General features: G+C 39.4%; 1 protein-coding gene across 3 annotated transcripts in view; it reads left to right on the forward strand.

Moving 5' to 3' along the window:
• Positions 1–19,289, forward strand: part of DLGAP2 (DLG associated protein 2) — a 491,075-nt gene that overhangs the window by 429,042 nt on the left and 42,744 nt on the right. For all 3 annotated transcript variants that reach the window (XM_052809696.1, XM_052809697.1, XM_052809699.1), the window contains 2 exons: positions 6,507–6,654; positions 10,229–10,448. In XM_052809696.1, the coding sequence (XP_052665656.1) occupies positions 6,507–6,654; positions 10,229–10,448 (368 nt within the window). The remainder of the gene's footprint in view (positions 1–6,506; positions 6,655–10,228; positions 10,449–19,289) is intronic.

Consider the following 19,289-nt stretch of genomic DNA (forward strand, 5'->3'; position numbering starts at 1 on the left):
TTCTTTAATGTTCCCATTCATTCTCAGATTTTTGGACAAATGCAGGCATGATCATGAAAATAAAAAGGTATGATTTTAGAATATTACAATTCTAAAAATTAATTTGATGGAAAATGGACTTTCTTTATATCTGATGCTCCCTTAATAAACCTGATAGACCCATTCAGAGTCAGAAGGTGACTTTCTTGCTGCAACTTTTAGAGGCCTAGGAAGCTTTTAATTCACTTTTGGTACCTTCTTGACCCAGGGTGCAGTGCTGGCTGAACATTTGACAGAGAACAGGTACTCTGGGGAGTGATCACTATTTTGAATGTGAGTAGATCAAGGAATGACCTTGGCAAGTGTACAACATTTGCTGCAATGTTGGCATCATGTTCATACTTTTTTAAGCAATGCTATTAGATTTATAACAAAGTATATGATCTCAATCACTTATTAGAAAATAAAATACAGACAGTAAAAAAAAAAAAGGCAGTGTGACAGAGATCCCTTTCTCAGGACTTGTACACCCCATGTTCCCACTAAGGTCGTCTTGACTTTCAAGTACTGCTGCTCAGGAATCTGAATTTGTAGGGAGAAGGTAGGGGGTTTCTTTGTTTTGTTTTGACCCTGGCTTAGCTATAAGCTGTAAAACCATGTCATCCTCTAAATCTGGCATTTCAAGGTGTCCTAAAAGTGAAGCCATGTTGTTTTACTATCATACATACCTTTTCACCAAAGGACAAAAAGTTTTTTCTTCTGCAAAAGATGCAATGATTGCATAAGTCACAGTACAACACTGCGTGTTGTAATTCTAGCTTACAGTAATACTTGTCATACAGCAATGACAAGAGACTTCAGGAAACACACCGCAAGCCGTCCTGGGTGTTCATCAGCATCTGAACTCAGTGATAACAAAGCATGGGTTGAGTGCTGCACAAAGCGATAGACTTCAAATGAGTGGTGCAAGGTGCTGTGGTACAGACTGCAGCGGGAATGCCTCAAATCCCCTAGCACTGTATGCTGAAGTCGTTGGGCTGCTTCAGACACTATCTGTGGTCATATAAACTTTCCAAAAGTTATAGAAAACAATGGAATGCAGGAAAAAAAAAAAACCCAATGTTAACTATTTACTGTCTATAAAGTAAAGTAAGCATCTTACTCCTTTTAAAAATACACAGTGAATAGAGGAGGAAATAGATGGCTAAATAATAGATGGCTAAAGGTGAGGAAATAAGAGTCCTTCCCTTATTAGTTAATGCTTGATTGCAGCTATTGGATTAGCTTACATGATTGTTCCTTTCATTCTTCTAAATAGCTCTCTAGTTTTACAAGTCTTCTGTTACAATGGTGTAAGTGGGGAAAAGATAAGGAGATGTAGATGTGCTCTTCCATCTCCTGAAATGTCTTGACAAACGTTATCTAATGCTTTTTGATTACAATATAAGTAAATTTAAACTTCTTCCTACATTTTTACTGTACTGAGTCCTGTTAAGGATGGCTACAAGCCATGGCAAAACACAGAAGGGTATTTGTTTTCTGGACTCAAAAGAGTAAAAAAAATTATCCTTTTTTGTTTTCTTTTTTTTTTTTTTAGTGCATCTTGTTGCTTATAAGGCTAAAGTAACAGCTATTTTTCAGCAGTTATTTTCCCCCATTCTGCTCTTAAATTTCACTCTTGGCGAGATGTGGTCAAGAACAGTTAGTTTGTACAAGAAGGAGAAGAGTTTGTGCTTTTGTGGCAGCCAATGTCCCCAGTGAGGGAGTAGGATTAGATGGCTGTAGCAGGGGTGAGCTGGACTCTGCTGAGACAGAGGTGTTGAGTCCTTGGGAAACCTGCAGGGGACAGAAGTAGGATAAGTGGCCCAATGCTGGCTTCTGTGATGGTGTTTAGGAAGATCTTGAGCAGGACAACTGTGAGCTGGGAATTAAGAGGATTTTAGGGAGCAGTAAGCAATTAAGATCTGGGTTGGTCAAGAATGAAGGAGAGCTGTATTTGGGCCATTTGGTAAATGCAAGGTCTGGGGCTGGAGGAAGGGGCAGCTTTCAGATAGGAGCAGCGGGGAGTATGAGGTTTGGATACAGAGACCTGAGTTTTTGCAGACTAGAGGAATGCAAGAAAAGGGAGGCAGTGATGCAAGATTCTTAGAAACTGCTAAGCAGGGACTCTTTTTTGGACTGCTGCCTCTTCCCTTATTCTTTATCTATTTTTTGCTGTTAGAATATGGAGCCTAACCTCTTTCCCATTCACTCTGTATCAGGGTGGCATGCTATCCCAGGTATGCTATCAGATATACTGTCCCAGATAAGCATGCCATGCTATAGCTCACTTTATGTGGCTATAATACAGTATTTCGTCCTCCCTCAATACACTCAGACAATCTGCTGAGTGCTGAAAGTGCTGTTGCAAATTTAGCTATCTTCACTGGGAGTTCTAAAGCTTCCTTTCTAGAGTAGAGGTTCTCAAGAGCTGCAAGGTCATTACATGGGACTGCCTTATTGTCAAAAGTTTCTCTAGGCTTTGAGCCTTGCTTGCAGCTAAGATACTTCTCATTAAATTTAAGACCTCTTCCTAGCTGCCCTGGACTTCCTCTGAAGCCAATGGAAAAGGCAAAGCAACCCTTGAGGACAAAAAAAGCTTTTAACGGGGAATCCATCCCCAAGATCTTCTCTCTTTGGAAAAGCAAGTGGGAAAAGAACTGTCATACCAATTTAATTTTTCCTATTAGTCTCATCCTCTTCCTCCTTTTCCATAGTACCAAACTTTAGAGTCACCTCCTTGATGTTAGTGTTTGTATTTGTTTGTGGTGCTGGAGATGAACTGTCAAACCATCTCATGTGCTCATGCTTGTCTTGCCCTTCTTCAGTGATCAGCTGAGATATAAGATCATCTACTACAGAGCGTAAAAGAAAACTATTTTCTTTTATCAAAGTGATAAAGCTGTGGTGTTTTGGAAATGAAGGTCAAGAATTTTGCTCCTAAGATTATAGACAGAGTGGATGTCATTAAAAAGCCAGCTTTTACCAATGTCAGATGTGATGTGTGTTTTGTAGCATTGTTAACAAGCATGAAAGTTCCTTGAGCAACAGATAATGACATTTGAGAGCAACTGCCCCATGTAACTTTTGGATCTATGGTGTTTTGGTTCTGGATCATGTTTATAGCAAGGTCATCATTTTTACCATGCATTGACACATTTATTCTAGACGATAACTTTGAGTGTATATCTTAGAAATGAAAACTAATAATTTCTTTTTATCAGGAAGATTTCAAAGTATTAATCAAATGGATGTGAAATTGCTTTTACAGTCTAATATATGTAACACTTATTTTGCTACAGTCCTATGAATCAATTGCTCTCCTCTGATAAATGAAAAATTATTTAACTATCAGGTAATGTCCAAACTCATCCATCAAAACTCAGCTGCTTAGCAGTACCATGGAATACTGGGCTTCTTTCCCTAAGAAAGTATTGCTGTAGAAATTGTTGATTGTATTTAATGATAGCAATACCTCACAAGGAACTGGTATGTGCATAATGAAATACTAGGTTGTTGAGCATTACTTAGCAAAGGAGACAGTTATTAGGAGCCAGTTTAAATTAATTAATTATTAAGTAGTTTATAAAATAATTGACAATTTATAATTTCATTCTATTGCTTCTATCTTTTCTTAATGTGGCCCATGTTTTAATGAAGAAACCTCAAACCATCTCTTTCACAAACTGTGAACTCAGAATCCCAGATTTTGCCACCTGATGACAAGCAGAAGGTCCAGAGGGGACTCATCTAACTGTTTTGAAAAATATTAAATTAACAATACCAGACAGATTTAATAAAGCATATGCAAAGAATCAGAATGACACAAAGCAGGTGACAGTCATCAGCCTGCTGCCTATAGAGGAAAGGAGGTTTAGTTACATCCAGCAACTAAATATAGATAGGGAGGCTCTACACCACTTCACCAAATCTATTATATTTGTCTTCATACCTATAGGAACAAAAAAGTGCTGCTACAGTTCTTGTTTTCATCATCTAAAACCAAATTAGACCCGCTACCAGACAGCTATCTTAATCTGCAAATCACTTGGACTGTAATGACTTAATTAACCTCTGATCACATGCCTGCATCAATCTCATACATTTTCATTTTGGTTTTAGCAGTTATAGCATAGGTTCTGCATAGTTCACCTCCATCATGAGGTTACAGAGGTATTCCACAGAAGGCAATGAATGAAGACAGGAAGAAAAAAATGGGCTTTCTCCAGGGAAATTTCTTAAGAATTCAAAAAAGTGCCTCCCTTGCACCAAGATGAGAACAAAACCTGACCTTTTTTACTGAAGAAGAAGGAGGCGGCGGCACCCTGTCTTAGAGGAGCAGATAACCCAGCCATTGGCAGATGCTCTGAGGAAGCAAGGCTATGTCTATGTTGACCCTGAGATGGCCACATCAGGGAGAACACATGGAAGTGCTTGAGATCAGATCTCCCAAGTATAAGGTCAGGAGGGTCTATAAATCCCTTCTGCTTTTGCAGCTTGTGATGTGAGGGCACCCTGGGTCATCACATGTCCGGCATCAAAGCACATGGCCACACAGGGACACGGAGCTCAACACTATTTGCTTCTCTAGTCAGAGCCATGATAAAAGGTCTGAGATTCTTCCCCGAGTGCTCCTCAGGGATTGCATCCAGCCCAAACTCAGGTTGTGACCACTCAGTGAGGAAGGCTGAGTCCTTCCTCAAGCACCTGACTATGGTCACGCTCAGTGTTTGACAAATGTGGTCTAAGAAACAAGGTCCTGGGTTGTGCCTCATTTTGCACCAGGAGTTGAACCTATGGCTTTCTCATCCACTAAGTGGTCTGGTCCTTCCAGAGAGGAAACTTCCCCCTTCACAGGGAAATTCCCGACAGCCGGGGCATGTGTCACAGCCACGCTGGACTGAGTAACTCTGCCAGCTCAGCTTGAAATAACTGTACTGCCAATATTGACAGACGTTCAACTGGCACAGATCTATTGTTCCCAGAAACTGTATTTTTGTTAAAGCTACCTTTAAGGAATGAATATAAAAACTGCCTGTTTACCACACGAAACCCAACATTTTCTGAAACATTAATTAATTTATGCATTGATGTGTAGGGGTGAATGTCACGTGACTTCCAAAATCTTATTTTCAGAGGTTCTGAGAACTCTGGTAAACCTTGTTTGCGACTTTCATTTTTTTAAATTTTGTATTCAAAGCAAAGTACCTTTCTTTTCTTAGGCTTATGTATTTTCCTGGAATGATAGATAATCAATATATTTAACATAAAACATGAAGACTGTCGTGGTTTAACCCCAGCCATCAACTAAACACCACGCAGCCACTCACTCACTCCCCCACCACCCAGTGGGATGGGGGAGAAAATCGGGGAAGAGAAGTAAAACTTGTGGGTTGAGATAAGAACGGTTTAATAGAACAGAAAAGAAGAAACTAATAATGATAATGATAACACTAATAAAATGACAACAGCAATAATAAAAGAATTGGAATGTACAAATGATGCGCAGTGCAATTGCTCACCACCCGCCGATCGACACCCAGTTAGTCCCCGAGTGGCGATCCCCCCGCCCCCATTACCCCCAGTTTATATACTGGGCATGATGTCACATGGTATGGAATACCCCATTGGCCAGTTTGGGTCAGGTGCCCTGGCTGTGTCCTGTGCCAACTTCTTGTGCCCCTCCAGCTTTCTCGCTGGCTGGGCTTGAGAAGCTGAAAAATCCTTGACATTAGTCTAAACACTACTGAGCAACAACTGAAAACATCAGTGTTATCAACATTCTTGGCATACTGAACTCAAAACATAGCACTGTACCAGCTACTAGGAAGACAATTAACTTTATCCCAGCTGAAACCAGGACAAAGACTAACATAACCTTGTAGTGGAAGCATACTGGAAGGGGCTCAGTGTGGTGTTAAGGTCCCAGTCCCCTAAACTGGGAGATGTGTTGTAAGAAAAGCATTTCTAGAGCTTTGTGGAGTTGCTCTGAGTACCTTATCAATCTATTTTTTTAGCTGAACATGGGATATTTTGATCTTTCATAAAAATATATCAGTCCTTTGAAGATAAAAGGTCTCTTGATGCCTAAGACCCTGATGAAAACCAGATGACAAGTAGCAGATTTCATCTATGAAGAAAGATTTTTAGTTACTTTGGTTTGTGCTTTAGCTCTGGTTCTTGTTTCTGTTGACCTAGACATTTCCTTTTAGTAAAGTTCAACATTAATAGCCAGGAGGCTTGATGATGTTTAAATACAGCAAAGACTTAAAATTTCATATCACCTAGGTTAGCAGAACTGCAGACAGATTCTCTGCTTGTGCTAAGGTGTTTGACTACAACAGATCTACGATGCTTTATGTAGAGAGAGATTTGGACCCTGGGGAATGGATTTTGTGAGTCTCATACAAATTACTGTCTTTAGTGTCCTAATTGATTCCATCTGTAGTTTTACACCCTTTCCTTTTTTCTTCCTCTTTCCTTTGTAGTCAGAGCTACCTTCAAACTGCAAGTGACGTGCCTGGGGGTCACAACCTGGATCCCTCTGCAAACTACAATTCCCCAAAGTTTCGCTCAAGGAATCAGAGCTATATGAGAGCAGTGAGCACGCTCAGTCAGGCCAGCTGTGTTAGTCAGGTGGGAAATTCTTGTTATAACTTTTCTTATAGGATAATCACAGATGCGAGAGTTATTACTAGTGGATGGTTTTAGTTTCTTTTTTAATTAACATCAAACTGAGGATGTGCATTGTCAAAGTAATTCAGTTCTAAGGAATGCAACCCTTGTTCAAAATTTCAAGAAAAATACTGAATGCTAGAAGCAAAGGGACACTATTGCGCATGATATTTTCCATTTATTTTTCATTAAAAATACAAATACTGGTATTTTCATTGTCAGTCTATATTAAATATTTAAATGTTAAGAAGATTCAGACTAAGCATAAGGGGCACACTCCTACAATACTCATCCTCTGAAAATATCTACTCTGATTTCAGTAAATGTGGGTTGCCAGATTAAGATATAGATTGAAATAATTATGCTTCGAAGGACCAGTGATTCATCTCTAAACTCAATCCCTCACTCTTCTTGGGTGAAAGAATAAGTCCCATCAATTATTCTATGTATGGGGACTTCTGAAAAGAGACATTTTTCCACCCTGCTGGTTTTATGTTGGTTAGTTAGTACTAATTCATGTTGAAGTGAGATCTGAATCAGGCCTGAAGTGCAAGCAGCCTTATGAAGTATGTGCATGTTCTGTTTAGCAGCGGACTTTACATAACATTTCCAATGTTTCTAATGTTCATTGGTCCTGACATTTCTTCCCTGTGTTGCTTCATGACAGGTGGACCCTGCCCTCTTCTCAGACATGTCTTACTTTATTTTTCTTTGACCATTTAGTGAGGCACCTAAGAGTATAGTAGCTAATTATGCGCAATGGTTATGTTAAAAAAAACCTTTTTTAAGCAATTTTATATTCATTCATGTTCAATTTGTATTGCATGGCTATTCAGGCCTGGATTCAACTCATCTAACTTGAGGCTTTTAACTAAGGCAACAACTAAAGCTTCCTCTGTAGTTAATGGAGTGAAAGAGTTTCTTCCAGGACAATGCACATCCCAAGTTGTCTGAGAGCCCTCTGGAAATGCTTGTCAGTCTCCACTGACTGTAGAGAGTTGGGAGGGACTAGTTGCCTGACTAATGCCCTTCAGCCAAATTCCTTAATTTATGTGGGATAAAGCTAAGTATAATCTTGCGTAGCACACATCAGAATTAGAAACAGACAGTCATTTTCAAAACCTTTCATTATTTTTCATGGCTCCCTTGTGAAACCTCTCCCCATCATTCTCATGCCCTGGTTTTTATTACCCTGGTTTGGTTATTTTCTATTTTTATTACACTCTGGTTTTGAGAAACTTTCACAAGAATTAGATCCTGAGTTCCAAGCAAGTGCTGTTGGCTGTCACCTAACAATGCTATACTATAGAGCTATTCTAACATCTTCTGCCTCTTTGACCATGTCTGTGCATGGAGATTTTCACTGAGCTGTCCATAATGTCTAATTGGTTTCAGCAGTAGTTAAAATTCTTCATTCCAATGTGCATTACCTGGAAAGATGTCCACAGTAGGTTTCATTTGCAGGTAGATTGCTCAATTGGCCAGATTAACTAAACCTGCTGGATATGGTTCCTTACTTTCTTTTTCAGTTTTCACTAACCTATGTAATTTTGTGTCAGCTACATAATTCTACCTCATAGTCCAGCTGTTTCCAGACCAGTAATAAATGCATTTAATGGATACTACACAAAGTAAATGTATTAAAATAACAAGTTCTGAACCTTTGCCGTTTCTGGTTCTTTTTCCATGACACCATCATCTTCTTGTCCCATCTACATAATAGCAGTTTGTATGATTTGTGGTATTTTTAATGCCTTTTTTTGTGAGCTACTTCCTTTTTCACTCTTGACCAAGGGTGGAGTCAAGAAAGATGCTGGGTTCCATGGTTTACATTTTTAGCTTAAGTTTTAAAACTTTTGTTTTTCTATTGTCAATGACCTTGGTTTGAAAGAAGTGGTTAGTACTTAAAGTGTTTACGGATTACATTACCATAACTTTCCTGATCAATGATGTATGCAAAATATTTCAGAGGAGGATTTTTTTTTTAATCTTTTCAAGATTGCATTAGTCTACTTAACTTTATTAGAAGCAAATTTTATGAAGGGTAATGTAATTCCTTTCAGAAGAGATTTAGTAGCCAAAATGTCTTACATGAAATGAAAATATCAGTTATTCATTATCATCAGAAGTTCCGTATGAAAATTCCATTTACTTAATCAAAATCCTAAAACATTTGAAACATTTGCACTCACTCTGTTTCCATAATGAATAATGTTCTAGGAACAGTAATAATGAAAAATGCACTTAGCAGCTGTATAGAAAAAGTAATATCAACTGGATGTGCACTTTAGTGACGCTACGAATTTAACTTGGTGTTTATACTGATTTTGATTTCTAGCACTCTTGTTTTAAAAAAATTATCAGAAGGACATATCAGGAGGTCATGCATTTGCCTGTCCAGTGTTAACTTCCTATCTGATTTTGGATAAATATAATTGGAATTATTCACGTACATTTATAGGTAGTTAGGGCTGACTTCAGAGATCCTGTTAAAAATTATGTAGGTAGAATTTAGGCGCTCATCTTCAAAACTGCAACACTCGGTTCCCTCCCAAGAGGTTCCCTAAGCCTGGCCAGCCTTCCTAAACCCTGTTTGTCATGAAACCTTCCTAAAAATGTACAGGTTTGCATCATGCCCAACCTGTAGGGCAGGGTCAGCAGGTAGATGCTGCGGGGAGCTGGAGGGTGATGCTGAAATCCCCCAACCTGGTCAGGGATGCAGGTAGGCACACCCAGGCAGAGTTCCTCAGCACACCTGGTGGCACAAGTATCAGGCTTAAAATAATGCTGCTGAAGAAAAGGCAGCAGTAGTGGCTGCACCTCGTTTTTCCATGGGAGCTGAATGGCTAACCCAGTTAACCAGGGAATTAGTTCAGTTTAGGGCCCTTCTCAGCTACAGGTGGTCCAAGCATTACTTTCTCGTCTGACCACTTTTCAGTCTGTTTCAGACAATGGTTATTCTTTCACATGCTTCACTGGACACAACTCTAGATGCAATATTGCTCAAACCTTTCAGAAGCATCACCTCCTCTGAACTTAACACATCTTCAAGTATGAGATACCTCCCTGAGCCCGTTTATAGTGAGAAGAAGATAACAACCGCCACACAGGCTAAATGTCCACATGAGTAGTAACTTTGCTGATAAGTGAAGAACCGAGGCAATCCACCCTCACCTTCTGAGGGCTAATATTAGTATAGCTGATTTCTGTTCTATCCTGGCAGAACATGGATTTATTTCAGCGCAGAGTGATCTTGTTGGTTACCATTAAATCATGTATTTACAGTCCTCTGAATATGCCAAAAGATACTAAACGTAAAATTAATTGTATGGCATGTGTGATGTACTTACTATATACATATAAACAGCTGATGTAAGTTAAAAAAAAGTGTATGTGATCAGGAGGGATTATTACATTTTAACTATTTGCTAAAACAGTTCTTCATCAATGTACAGGTGTCCATTTGAGATGTTGAGGCCGTGATGATCACAAAAAAGCAAGTCAAAAATCAAATGCATTGTTGTTGTTTATTCAGATGAGTGAAGCAGAGGTTAATGGGCAATTTGAATCGGTGTGTGAATCAGTGTTTAGTGAAGTTGAAGCTCAGGCAATGGATGCCCTTGACCTCCCTGGATGTTTCCGAACAAGAAGCCACAGTTACTTGCGTGCCATTCAGGCAGGCTATTCCCAAGATGATGAATGTATACCTGCGATGGCATCTTCCAACATCACCTCAACTATCAGGTCAACAACAGGTAAGAAAATCTACACTGACCCTTCCACTGTTCTGCATGTAAAAATATATCATCTTGTTTTGTAAAAGGGCATTTTGACACTGGAAACAATTTCCGTGTGTAGTGGTAATATTTGATACCAGTATTCTTAGGTTTGTAATACTGTACGGTTGTGGCTACAGCTTGGAATAAGCTCCTTCTGGGGAGAATCCTGCAAGCATAATATAATGGACCTGGACTTTTGACCTCCATTTCCCATACATACAGTTATCCAGGTGCAAATATAAAAATGCAAGTGCAAATGGTATCATTTAGATACTGTTAGACATTTAGGTATTTTTATCTATCACATAATTGATCTTCTAAATGAGATCAGTTGCACTGACTTTAATTTTGATCCTTAAAGTACCAAAAGAAAAAGAGAAGCAAGATTTTAAATATTTGGTTTAAACACTTACAGGCAATTAACAGGGAATTAATTAATTACTTTTAGAAAAGGTGTAACCAGCTGTATCTATACACTGAATCATAAACGTTATGGCAACCTTCACACATCTGCTATTACTCATCAGTAACCATTAGCATTCATTGTTATACCGTTCACTTTTAGGATCTTTTAACATTCTTTTAACTTTCTTTTCTCTTATTAGTTGCTTAGCAAAGATGATTGATAGCTTTATTCATTTTAGAATGTTAACATTTAGTACTGGTAGAGAAAAGATTGCACAGATAGCAGTTGCATAATTAAAATGAAATCTATAACAAATACGTGTTCTTTGTTAAGTGATCCAAATTCACTTTTATGTTTCCAAATATGTTAATGTCAGTTCCTAATTATGATATTGTCCTTGCCACATACTATTAAATTGCAGTGCAGGCTACCCATCTACAAAAGGTAAAAACAGAGCTCAAAATGTATAATGCAAAAATACTTTTTAAATTATTTGCTTGACACATCTGTTGTATAACAGAACAGTGGGAGCTTAGAAAGGAAGTAAGCTGAGGTTGAATAACATAAATTTGCATTCCAGAAGGAGCATAAAAAGTTATTTTATCTTAAGCATAGTATTTTAATTGCTATATATAACTTTGTGTAAAACCAGAAGTTGTGGCGTACAGTGCCACCTCTAGGGCCGTTTCTGTCCTTTGTTTAATAGAGATGCTATCATGATATAAAATGAGATTTTACTGCTACCCGAGAGACTAATTTTCATCTTTGTCATATAGTATTGTGTGATTATTATGAAGAAACCTTCCGTGGCAAAAGACACAACTAAATATGTATTTTGGTATCTGACTCCAGGTACTGAATTGGAATACTTTCAGAATTACTTTGGCTACCAAGTTGATTGGTTTTAACCTAAGCCGTCTTGAGTTTATATGCTAGATAAGCCCAAAATTCTCACTGAAAGGAATTTATTTTATTTTCTCTAGAGCATCAAAGCTGAATAATAGAATATGTTTGAGAAAATAACCAGGTTAGGCAGTAAATATGCTTGCATCCCAGTGTTTTCATACTTACGAAAAATGTTTTGCATTCATTAGCAGTCTGCTGGTTAAATACTATGGTTTTGAAAACTTTAAGCTTTGTTTCACACATGGCTTCTCCCTTGTTTCAGAAATGATTTATCAGGTAGATTTTCTTGCCCAAATATGTAATCTTTCTGCTTTGTTGTGGTGAGGTGATATTGATGTTGTGGAGAAAAAAGATGATTTGAGATGTTTTCCTGAGCCAAAACTGTTTCCAAGCCTATGGACTGTATACAGTTCTGAACGTGGTTCTGTACTCAAAATATTATCTCTGTACCACTAAGCAAGTTTGTCCTCAGCTTCTATGTAAGATAAATATTCAAATTAGAAATATTTATCTGATTTACAAGAGTAAGGATTGTGTGATTCACTATTAATTGAAAATTTCAGTTGCCAAATAAGTTCTCATTTTTAAAACCCTAGGGGTAACTCTTCCATATTTCTCTCTTCAGCCCCTGTCAGTTTGGAGGGAGATGCTTCATTTCCTATCATTCCTATAATTAAAAAAAAAAAAAACAACCTTACTTCTCCAGCCCTCTCTGAAAATTGTAAAAGAAGCAGTTGCCTGAAATGTGAAAATGGTGTTGGCAGATATTTGACATTTATACGGGCTTCATTCAAATAAATGTCAAAAAGGTCGAAGTTTCACATCAGCCTTCAGTTCCAGTTGAGCCTTTTGAATTCTTAGGAAAATTACATTACATTAATTCCTTTTTTGCTTCTGATGTAACAAACTCTTCTTGGCAGAGAAACTAAAGCAATTTCTTAGAAAATTAACGGGCATTGCAATTTAATTATTACTTGAAATTTTAGTGATACAGGTCATGACTGCCTCTTATCAATGTTGTAAAGCAATTAAATCATAACACACAGGCTTAGCTAAAAATTAATTCATGTAACTAAAAATATAAATCTAAAATAAAAAATGTAATATCTGATCTATGAATTCAATTACAAAAGTATGGAATATATATTTACAGCATGCAGTTTCCTAAAATATTCCTAGATGCATTAACAGCTTTCAGAAGGCAGGAAGGTTGCAACTATAATGAACATCATGTGGGACATTATTAATGGACTCTGTTAACAGGGTTTTCTAATAGATGGGAAAAGAGCTACCAGTGACTAGCTCTTCTTAAATGTATTCAACTTCACAGAGAAAGCCCGAAGGTTCATCAGTAATATCTATGGTACTAATGAACACATAACTTTTGCAGGGACCCAAGTAGTTTAATTATTTGCGGGACCAGGCTTCTCCACCTCTGATGGAGACTGTGTGGCAAGACACAGGACACTACCTGTCGCCCCAGGTGTAAACGAATGAGACAAAAGTGACAAGGCAGAGGAGGCGGCCGGCATTGCTGGCACACTGTAAGCTAGGCCCGGACTCTCTGTGACCCCTGCTAAGACTCATATTTCATCGTGGTTAGGGCATTTCTAGCCACCCCATTTCATTTGGTAAAGAGATGAGGAACCCAGTAACGAATACTTCCTCTTAAAAGCCCTGAATGACAGCGTATGCGTTCTGTCTCGGAACTGACTCCAGTTGCAGCTGTCAGACGCACAGCTGAGAAAATACAGCTCCAGCTGCTGCTGCCTCCCACCTTGTCCCTCCGGCTCAGACAACATGTAATTTCCTGAACGGGAAGTCACGGAGTGCAGTAGTCATCCTAACGACTACTGCCTTACATCTCTGCTACTCTTGCAAGCATCGCTTCACTTTCCAGGAAGAGGTCATAAAATCTGGGTCACTTTCCCAGGCAGCACCAGCTCGGCTCCCTGTCGTCTCAGTATATCTGGACGGATACACGCGACGCTGTCAGCTTGGAAGGCTCCTTCCTGGTAACATCTGGTAGCGTAGCAGAGTGCTGCGGGGAGGTACGCAAGCTCCCCGAGGGACGGGAGCTGTGTCACCACCAGCCCCGTGCGTAGTGAGCCCCGGCTGTACGGTCCTGTTGGGAAACAGGCTGGGAGCTGTGCCGCGGTAACACGTCATCCCACCTGCAATACCCATGTTCTCTTACCGAAAAGCAATTCAGATACCCTGGTACAACACTGGATTGTACCATGAAAACAGAACCAACGAGGAGGGCTGGAAGGTACTAACGACTCTCGCCCTTGTTTCCCCTTTGCCTGAGAAGGTCAACTTCTTTTTGTTACATGTCCTATACGCAGGCAGAGTCCTGTATATGACTTATTGCATATGTTATAGAATATTTCAGGATGTTTCCTCACAGGTTTTTTTCCTACTGATGTTGTGTGGGTTTTACCGTGAATGCAGAAATACTGGATTGCAATGATACTGGAGGTAGTAGTTAGGATGGTCTGTTGTGAAGCAGAAGAACATGTTAAAATCCCTTCTCTGAGACAGAAAGTAATTTGGTATTTGCACTTTGGCCATCCAGGATAACCTTAACACAGGCTTATCGCATGTTGAGATGGGGGGGGGCACACTCAGTTTCTCCTGATGGCATTATTATATGTTGTATAAAACACTTTCACCTTTATTGAGAGGGACACTGCTGCTCTGGCCCGCTGCTTAGGACACTCACCCATCAGGTGGGATATGTGCTCAGTGAATATTGCTTTTATATGCAAATTGAAGCAGCTAAAGCAGAAAAGACTAGACATCCTATAAGGAGGAACTGAAGCATTCCAGTCAGAGGTACGAAATCCTTCTCCAGCAGCAAGCACCGAGTGAGTGGCCTCGGTTAAGTTCTTCAGCTTTTAGGCCGATGAGTAAAAGGGAGCATCATTTTCAGTTTCTTAAAACTACTTCACATTTTCCTCTAACCCAAGTTTTTTGGCTACAACTGTATTTTTTGATGAATGGATTAATGACAGAAAAAAATCCACCCAGCTAAGGAGTTCAGCACAATGGGGATTGGGTCACAGTACATAAAGGCATCCTGGATTTCTGTTCTATGTTAAGTGTCAGTCCAAGATCATTGCTCCCGCTTCAGGGATTTCCAGCTCATCTTGAGAGAAACTTAGCATGAAGCACCGCTGATTTAAGGGAATATAGCTACTAGCCTTAAGTGGCCAGTACACTGCATTACAATGATTTCATTTTTCTAGAAAACGTAGCATAATGCAAACCTGTCAGATCAGTTGTATATGCACCTCCTTTTATCTAATTCGTAGTAGGTAGCTCTACTAAACTCATGCTTACTAAAGAGTCCACTGAAAAAGATGAGAAGTGGGGAACTGCCTTTTGTCCATTTTACTTTTCTCAGCCAGTAGGACTCTGCTTGGCAATGAGTAAACTTCAGAGAATTCCACATTTACTGAACTATTGAGCACTAATTCCAAACCAAATTAATTCAAACAAGGTCACATTGCATGAGGGAGTTTTCAATTACAGCTCATAGGATTACTCAGAATGCCTGAGGAATTGCAGATTTCCTTTCCCCTGACTTAAAGCTATTTTCAGCTTTCCATTTTTTAAAGAAGGGGCTACGTAGGGTGAATGTTTAGAGCACATGTTTGATATTTAGCCACAAAACTCTCATTGCCAGTAAACAGATTGCATGGTCACATACCTACAAACATTAAAGCATGAGAATATGATATTTCATCAAGAAGTTGTACTGTTCCATAGCACAGCTACTCCTGCAGACACCAAAAAACCTGATTCTCTGGTTGCTGTCTGAACACTAAAGACATTAGTTATTCTTTGGGGTTTGGGTTTTTTTTTTTCAAAGATATGAGGATACCAAGGGCAAGCAAATGTTTAAGTCATGGTGCTACTACATATGGAGCTAGTGGAGTTCAGTGAAGGGTCACTAAGAAGACAAAGGGTCTCGAGCATTTCTCCCATGAGGAAAGGATAAGAGAGCTGGGACTGGAGAAGAGAAGGCTCAGAGGGGATTATATAAATGTATATAAATATAAAAACTGGAAAAACACACACCTAAATTCCTAAAAGAAAAATGTTTTATGATCAATAAATGCGTGATTTTCTTTTATTTCCTCAAGAATGAGATACTTCATCCAGGTGGCTGCTTGGATCTTCTTAATACAAGGCACTATGGCTAGGAATACCCAGCCAAACAGGGGAAAACCTATGCATGAAGTAACATCTCCACAATTTGTGTTCTTTCTTTAGAAATAGATGTTGAGTCTTAGAGGTTTTTGCTAAGTAATAGCTAGCAGTGGTATCCACAACAGGTATGTTTAAAACCACAAAACCTTAAGCCCAAATAAGATATTGAAGGCTGTTTTCTCAATTATAATTTGCCTATTGACTTTGCTTAATTACTGTTGGGGCTCCATGGAATTATCTGGCACTCTGACTCCCTGCAGGAAACATACCATATATCTGTGGGAGCACTTGGGGATCCCGAGTTAATGCTTTGATGCTGTGCCAACTTGTGCGCCTATACTGTGAGAATAAATCTTATACTAACTAAACGATGAGCCCAGTTCTACACTTGGATACGCACACATCATTTTCATTGCTCTGGGTGTTTCTGGGGGGAATAATTAGTCTTTAATTCTTTTAAATATATTGAAGTTCTGCTGCTATGCTGACACTGCTGTTTAATAGCAGCTCTGCGTGGTGGAAGTGGCCCAGGGAGTCACTGGGATGAAGGTGACACAAGCCCTTTGGTTCGAGGAGTTCAACAGAGGATGGCCAAGGGGCCATTGCAACTGTTCATAAGTCTGGGATTCCCTGAGTTGGAGTAAGGCTGTGCAAATTGGGGCTGCCTGGCCGCCTGGCCTCTTCAGGCTGATGAGGCATGAAAACAGTTGGAGCAGTAGCCAGGAGCTTTTCATAATTTTCATTCTCCTTGGTACAGATGATCTGCAGAGGCAAAGATAAAAAATGAAGTCGCTGCCTTCAATCTATGGTTAGTTTAAAAAAATGTGTAATGAGTGTTTCTTCCTTGCTCCTGCTGTTCTGTGCTTGACATAATTCCTCCGTAACCTATTAGATTTGCCAGACAGCTGGTTCTTTCTTTATTAAAAAGAACACCCATGCTCCCTCCCCTGGCAGAATTTTGCTTCAAAGCTGTTCTGTGGTATCAGTTTTCACAGAGTTTTCTCACCTTTGTTTCCTGTATGATATATGAGGTTGGGGGGAAGAATGTATAAGAAAGAAAAAAAAAATCATGCAAGGAAGATGATTCACTGTTCAGTGTTTGAAGCCTTCCTGACATGATAGAAGCTAACAGAGGTAAATCTCAGCCCAGCTATTTAGCCTGAGGTTGCCAGAGGGTTTTGTCCTCAGGTGGGTCTGTGCAGCTGGGGGAAGCTCGCAGGGTGGGTGAGCCTGGAAGCACCAGTTCATCATGCTTCCTTGTGCTTGTAGTAAAAAAGAAGGCAGGACCCCTCTCCTGCCAGTGCTTCTCCTTCTGTGTTCCTCTGTGAATGAAAAAAACCTCTAAGGATTCTTCTCAGAGGCTCTGCATGTATTCAGTCCTGGGTTTTGTTGAATGCATATATACATCAGGAGCCATAATGATGACATGTGCACTGGAACTACAATGCTTGCTGTGCTGGGTATACAGACATCATTTTAATTGCATTCTGACACTAATTTTTACTAGCTCGGGTGTAATATTTCATCCATCAGGGCCTCAGTCCATCAGTTAATGTAACTGAGCATAACTCTTGAAATTGAACCAATTTTGCTTGCTAACAAATTGCCCCTTAGCTTTGTTATGCTTTCAGTGCAACAGGGGGGTGAGCTCTGTTCCGCTCTAGCTTCTTTACAACAAAAAGAATTCTTCCAAAAACCAGCATGTGCAGCCACAGGGGAGTTCCTCTCCTGTGGGTCCCAGCAAAGGCACAGGGGCCAATAGAGGGTATGTGTGAGGAAAGAGATCTGCACTTTGAAATAACAATAAACTCCTTTACAGCAGGTCAGGTCTCGCTTTCATAGGGACCCTTCCATTTCCAGAATGTCCATTGGCTAGTAAATCTCTTTCCAAAAAATGTATTATCAGGCATTTAAGGAGGCAACTTCAGGTGCTTTTGCTACTGTTCTGCCTCATGGCAAGGACATTTTGATTAATGCTTGCCACTCACAAATGTACTTTTCCTGAGGGACATTATTTCTAACTTGCAAAATTGCCTTTTCCAGGAGAACAGAATGCTAGTGGGCAGCTGCCACCAAATCCTTCCCAATAGCAGAGGCATCTGAAGGTAGAGAAAAAGCAAGTTCTTCACTGTTTAAATAAAGCCATATCTGTGTTTCAGTGGAGAGGCACAGAAGTAGGAGAAAAACTTTTATAGTTACCTTTAGTTTTAATTCCAGCAAATGCTCTCTTTTGTTAATATAAAAACCCTCTTGGGATGCTTGCACATCTCTGCCAGCCTCTCAGCAGCTCCCAACCTCTATTTTCACTTCCCTGAAATGGAGTTTCATCAAGATAAGCTTGTACTTAAGTCTCCATTTCTGTTTCAGGAATTTTATTCAGACTCAGATCTACCCTAGAAGGACAGTTGGTAAACCTGATACTTAAAACATACTTGAAAGATTTTTTCCAGAGGATCAGAGAAAATAAAGATGCCAGAATTGGTGACATTCCTAGGGCATAACCAGACAGAATTAGCCTTTGGCCAGACAGGTTACTTGAAGGTTCTGGGATTTGCCTCCAGATCAAATCATCTAAACATAGATGCTTTCGTGCCAACTAGTTGTCTAAGTAATAATGACAATAAATGACAATAAATTCAGATTAATTCAAAGATAACATCAAGGACGTATCAATGAGTCATGAGTTTTACATGCATCTCTTTACCTTTTGGGATAATTCTGTGTCCAAAAAAACCCATATATTTCCACTTTTTGTCTCCTTCCCCAATCAAAAAAAAAAAACCATAAAAAATTCAGTCATAAAAATTCATCTCTCCTAATATGTATATCTAAAATGTAGGTGTCAAAGGCAGTCACATTAATGTCCTATTATAGTCAATGAAATGTGATTTATCTATCTCCTTTAGGACTGGTATCCGTTATGAAGGAATTTGTCCTCTGGACGTCCCTATTTCTCTCTGTTGCCTATAAAAATTGTCTACAATGATAGCATAGTATACCTAGCTAACTTTTATAAATCTGAGGTAAAAGTCAGGCCTATTCAAATTTCATTATAGGATGAAACCAAAGATTACATTCTGGTCCCACTGAAGACAAGGATAACTGAGAGCGCCATGCTCTGACTTACAGGGTTGAGAGCTCAAAAGAGATGAGAGCTCAGAGAGAGCTCATCATTTGCTGCACCTAAACGTAGGGCTGGCAGCCTGCAAATAGCTTTCTGAGCGCTGGTTTTGACACTGATACTGACTCCATCTGCACCTTGGGTAAAATGATTTCTTGATTTGACT

This window comes from Harpia harpyja, chromosome 15, assembly GCF_026419915.1.
Source record: "Harpia harpyja isolate bHarHar1 chromosome 15, bHarHar1 primary haplotype, whole genome shotgun sequence".
Lineage (NCBI taxonomy): Eukaryota > Metazoa > Chordata > Aves > Accipitriformes > Accipitridae > Harpia > Harpia harpyja.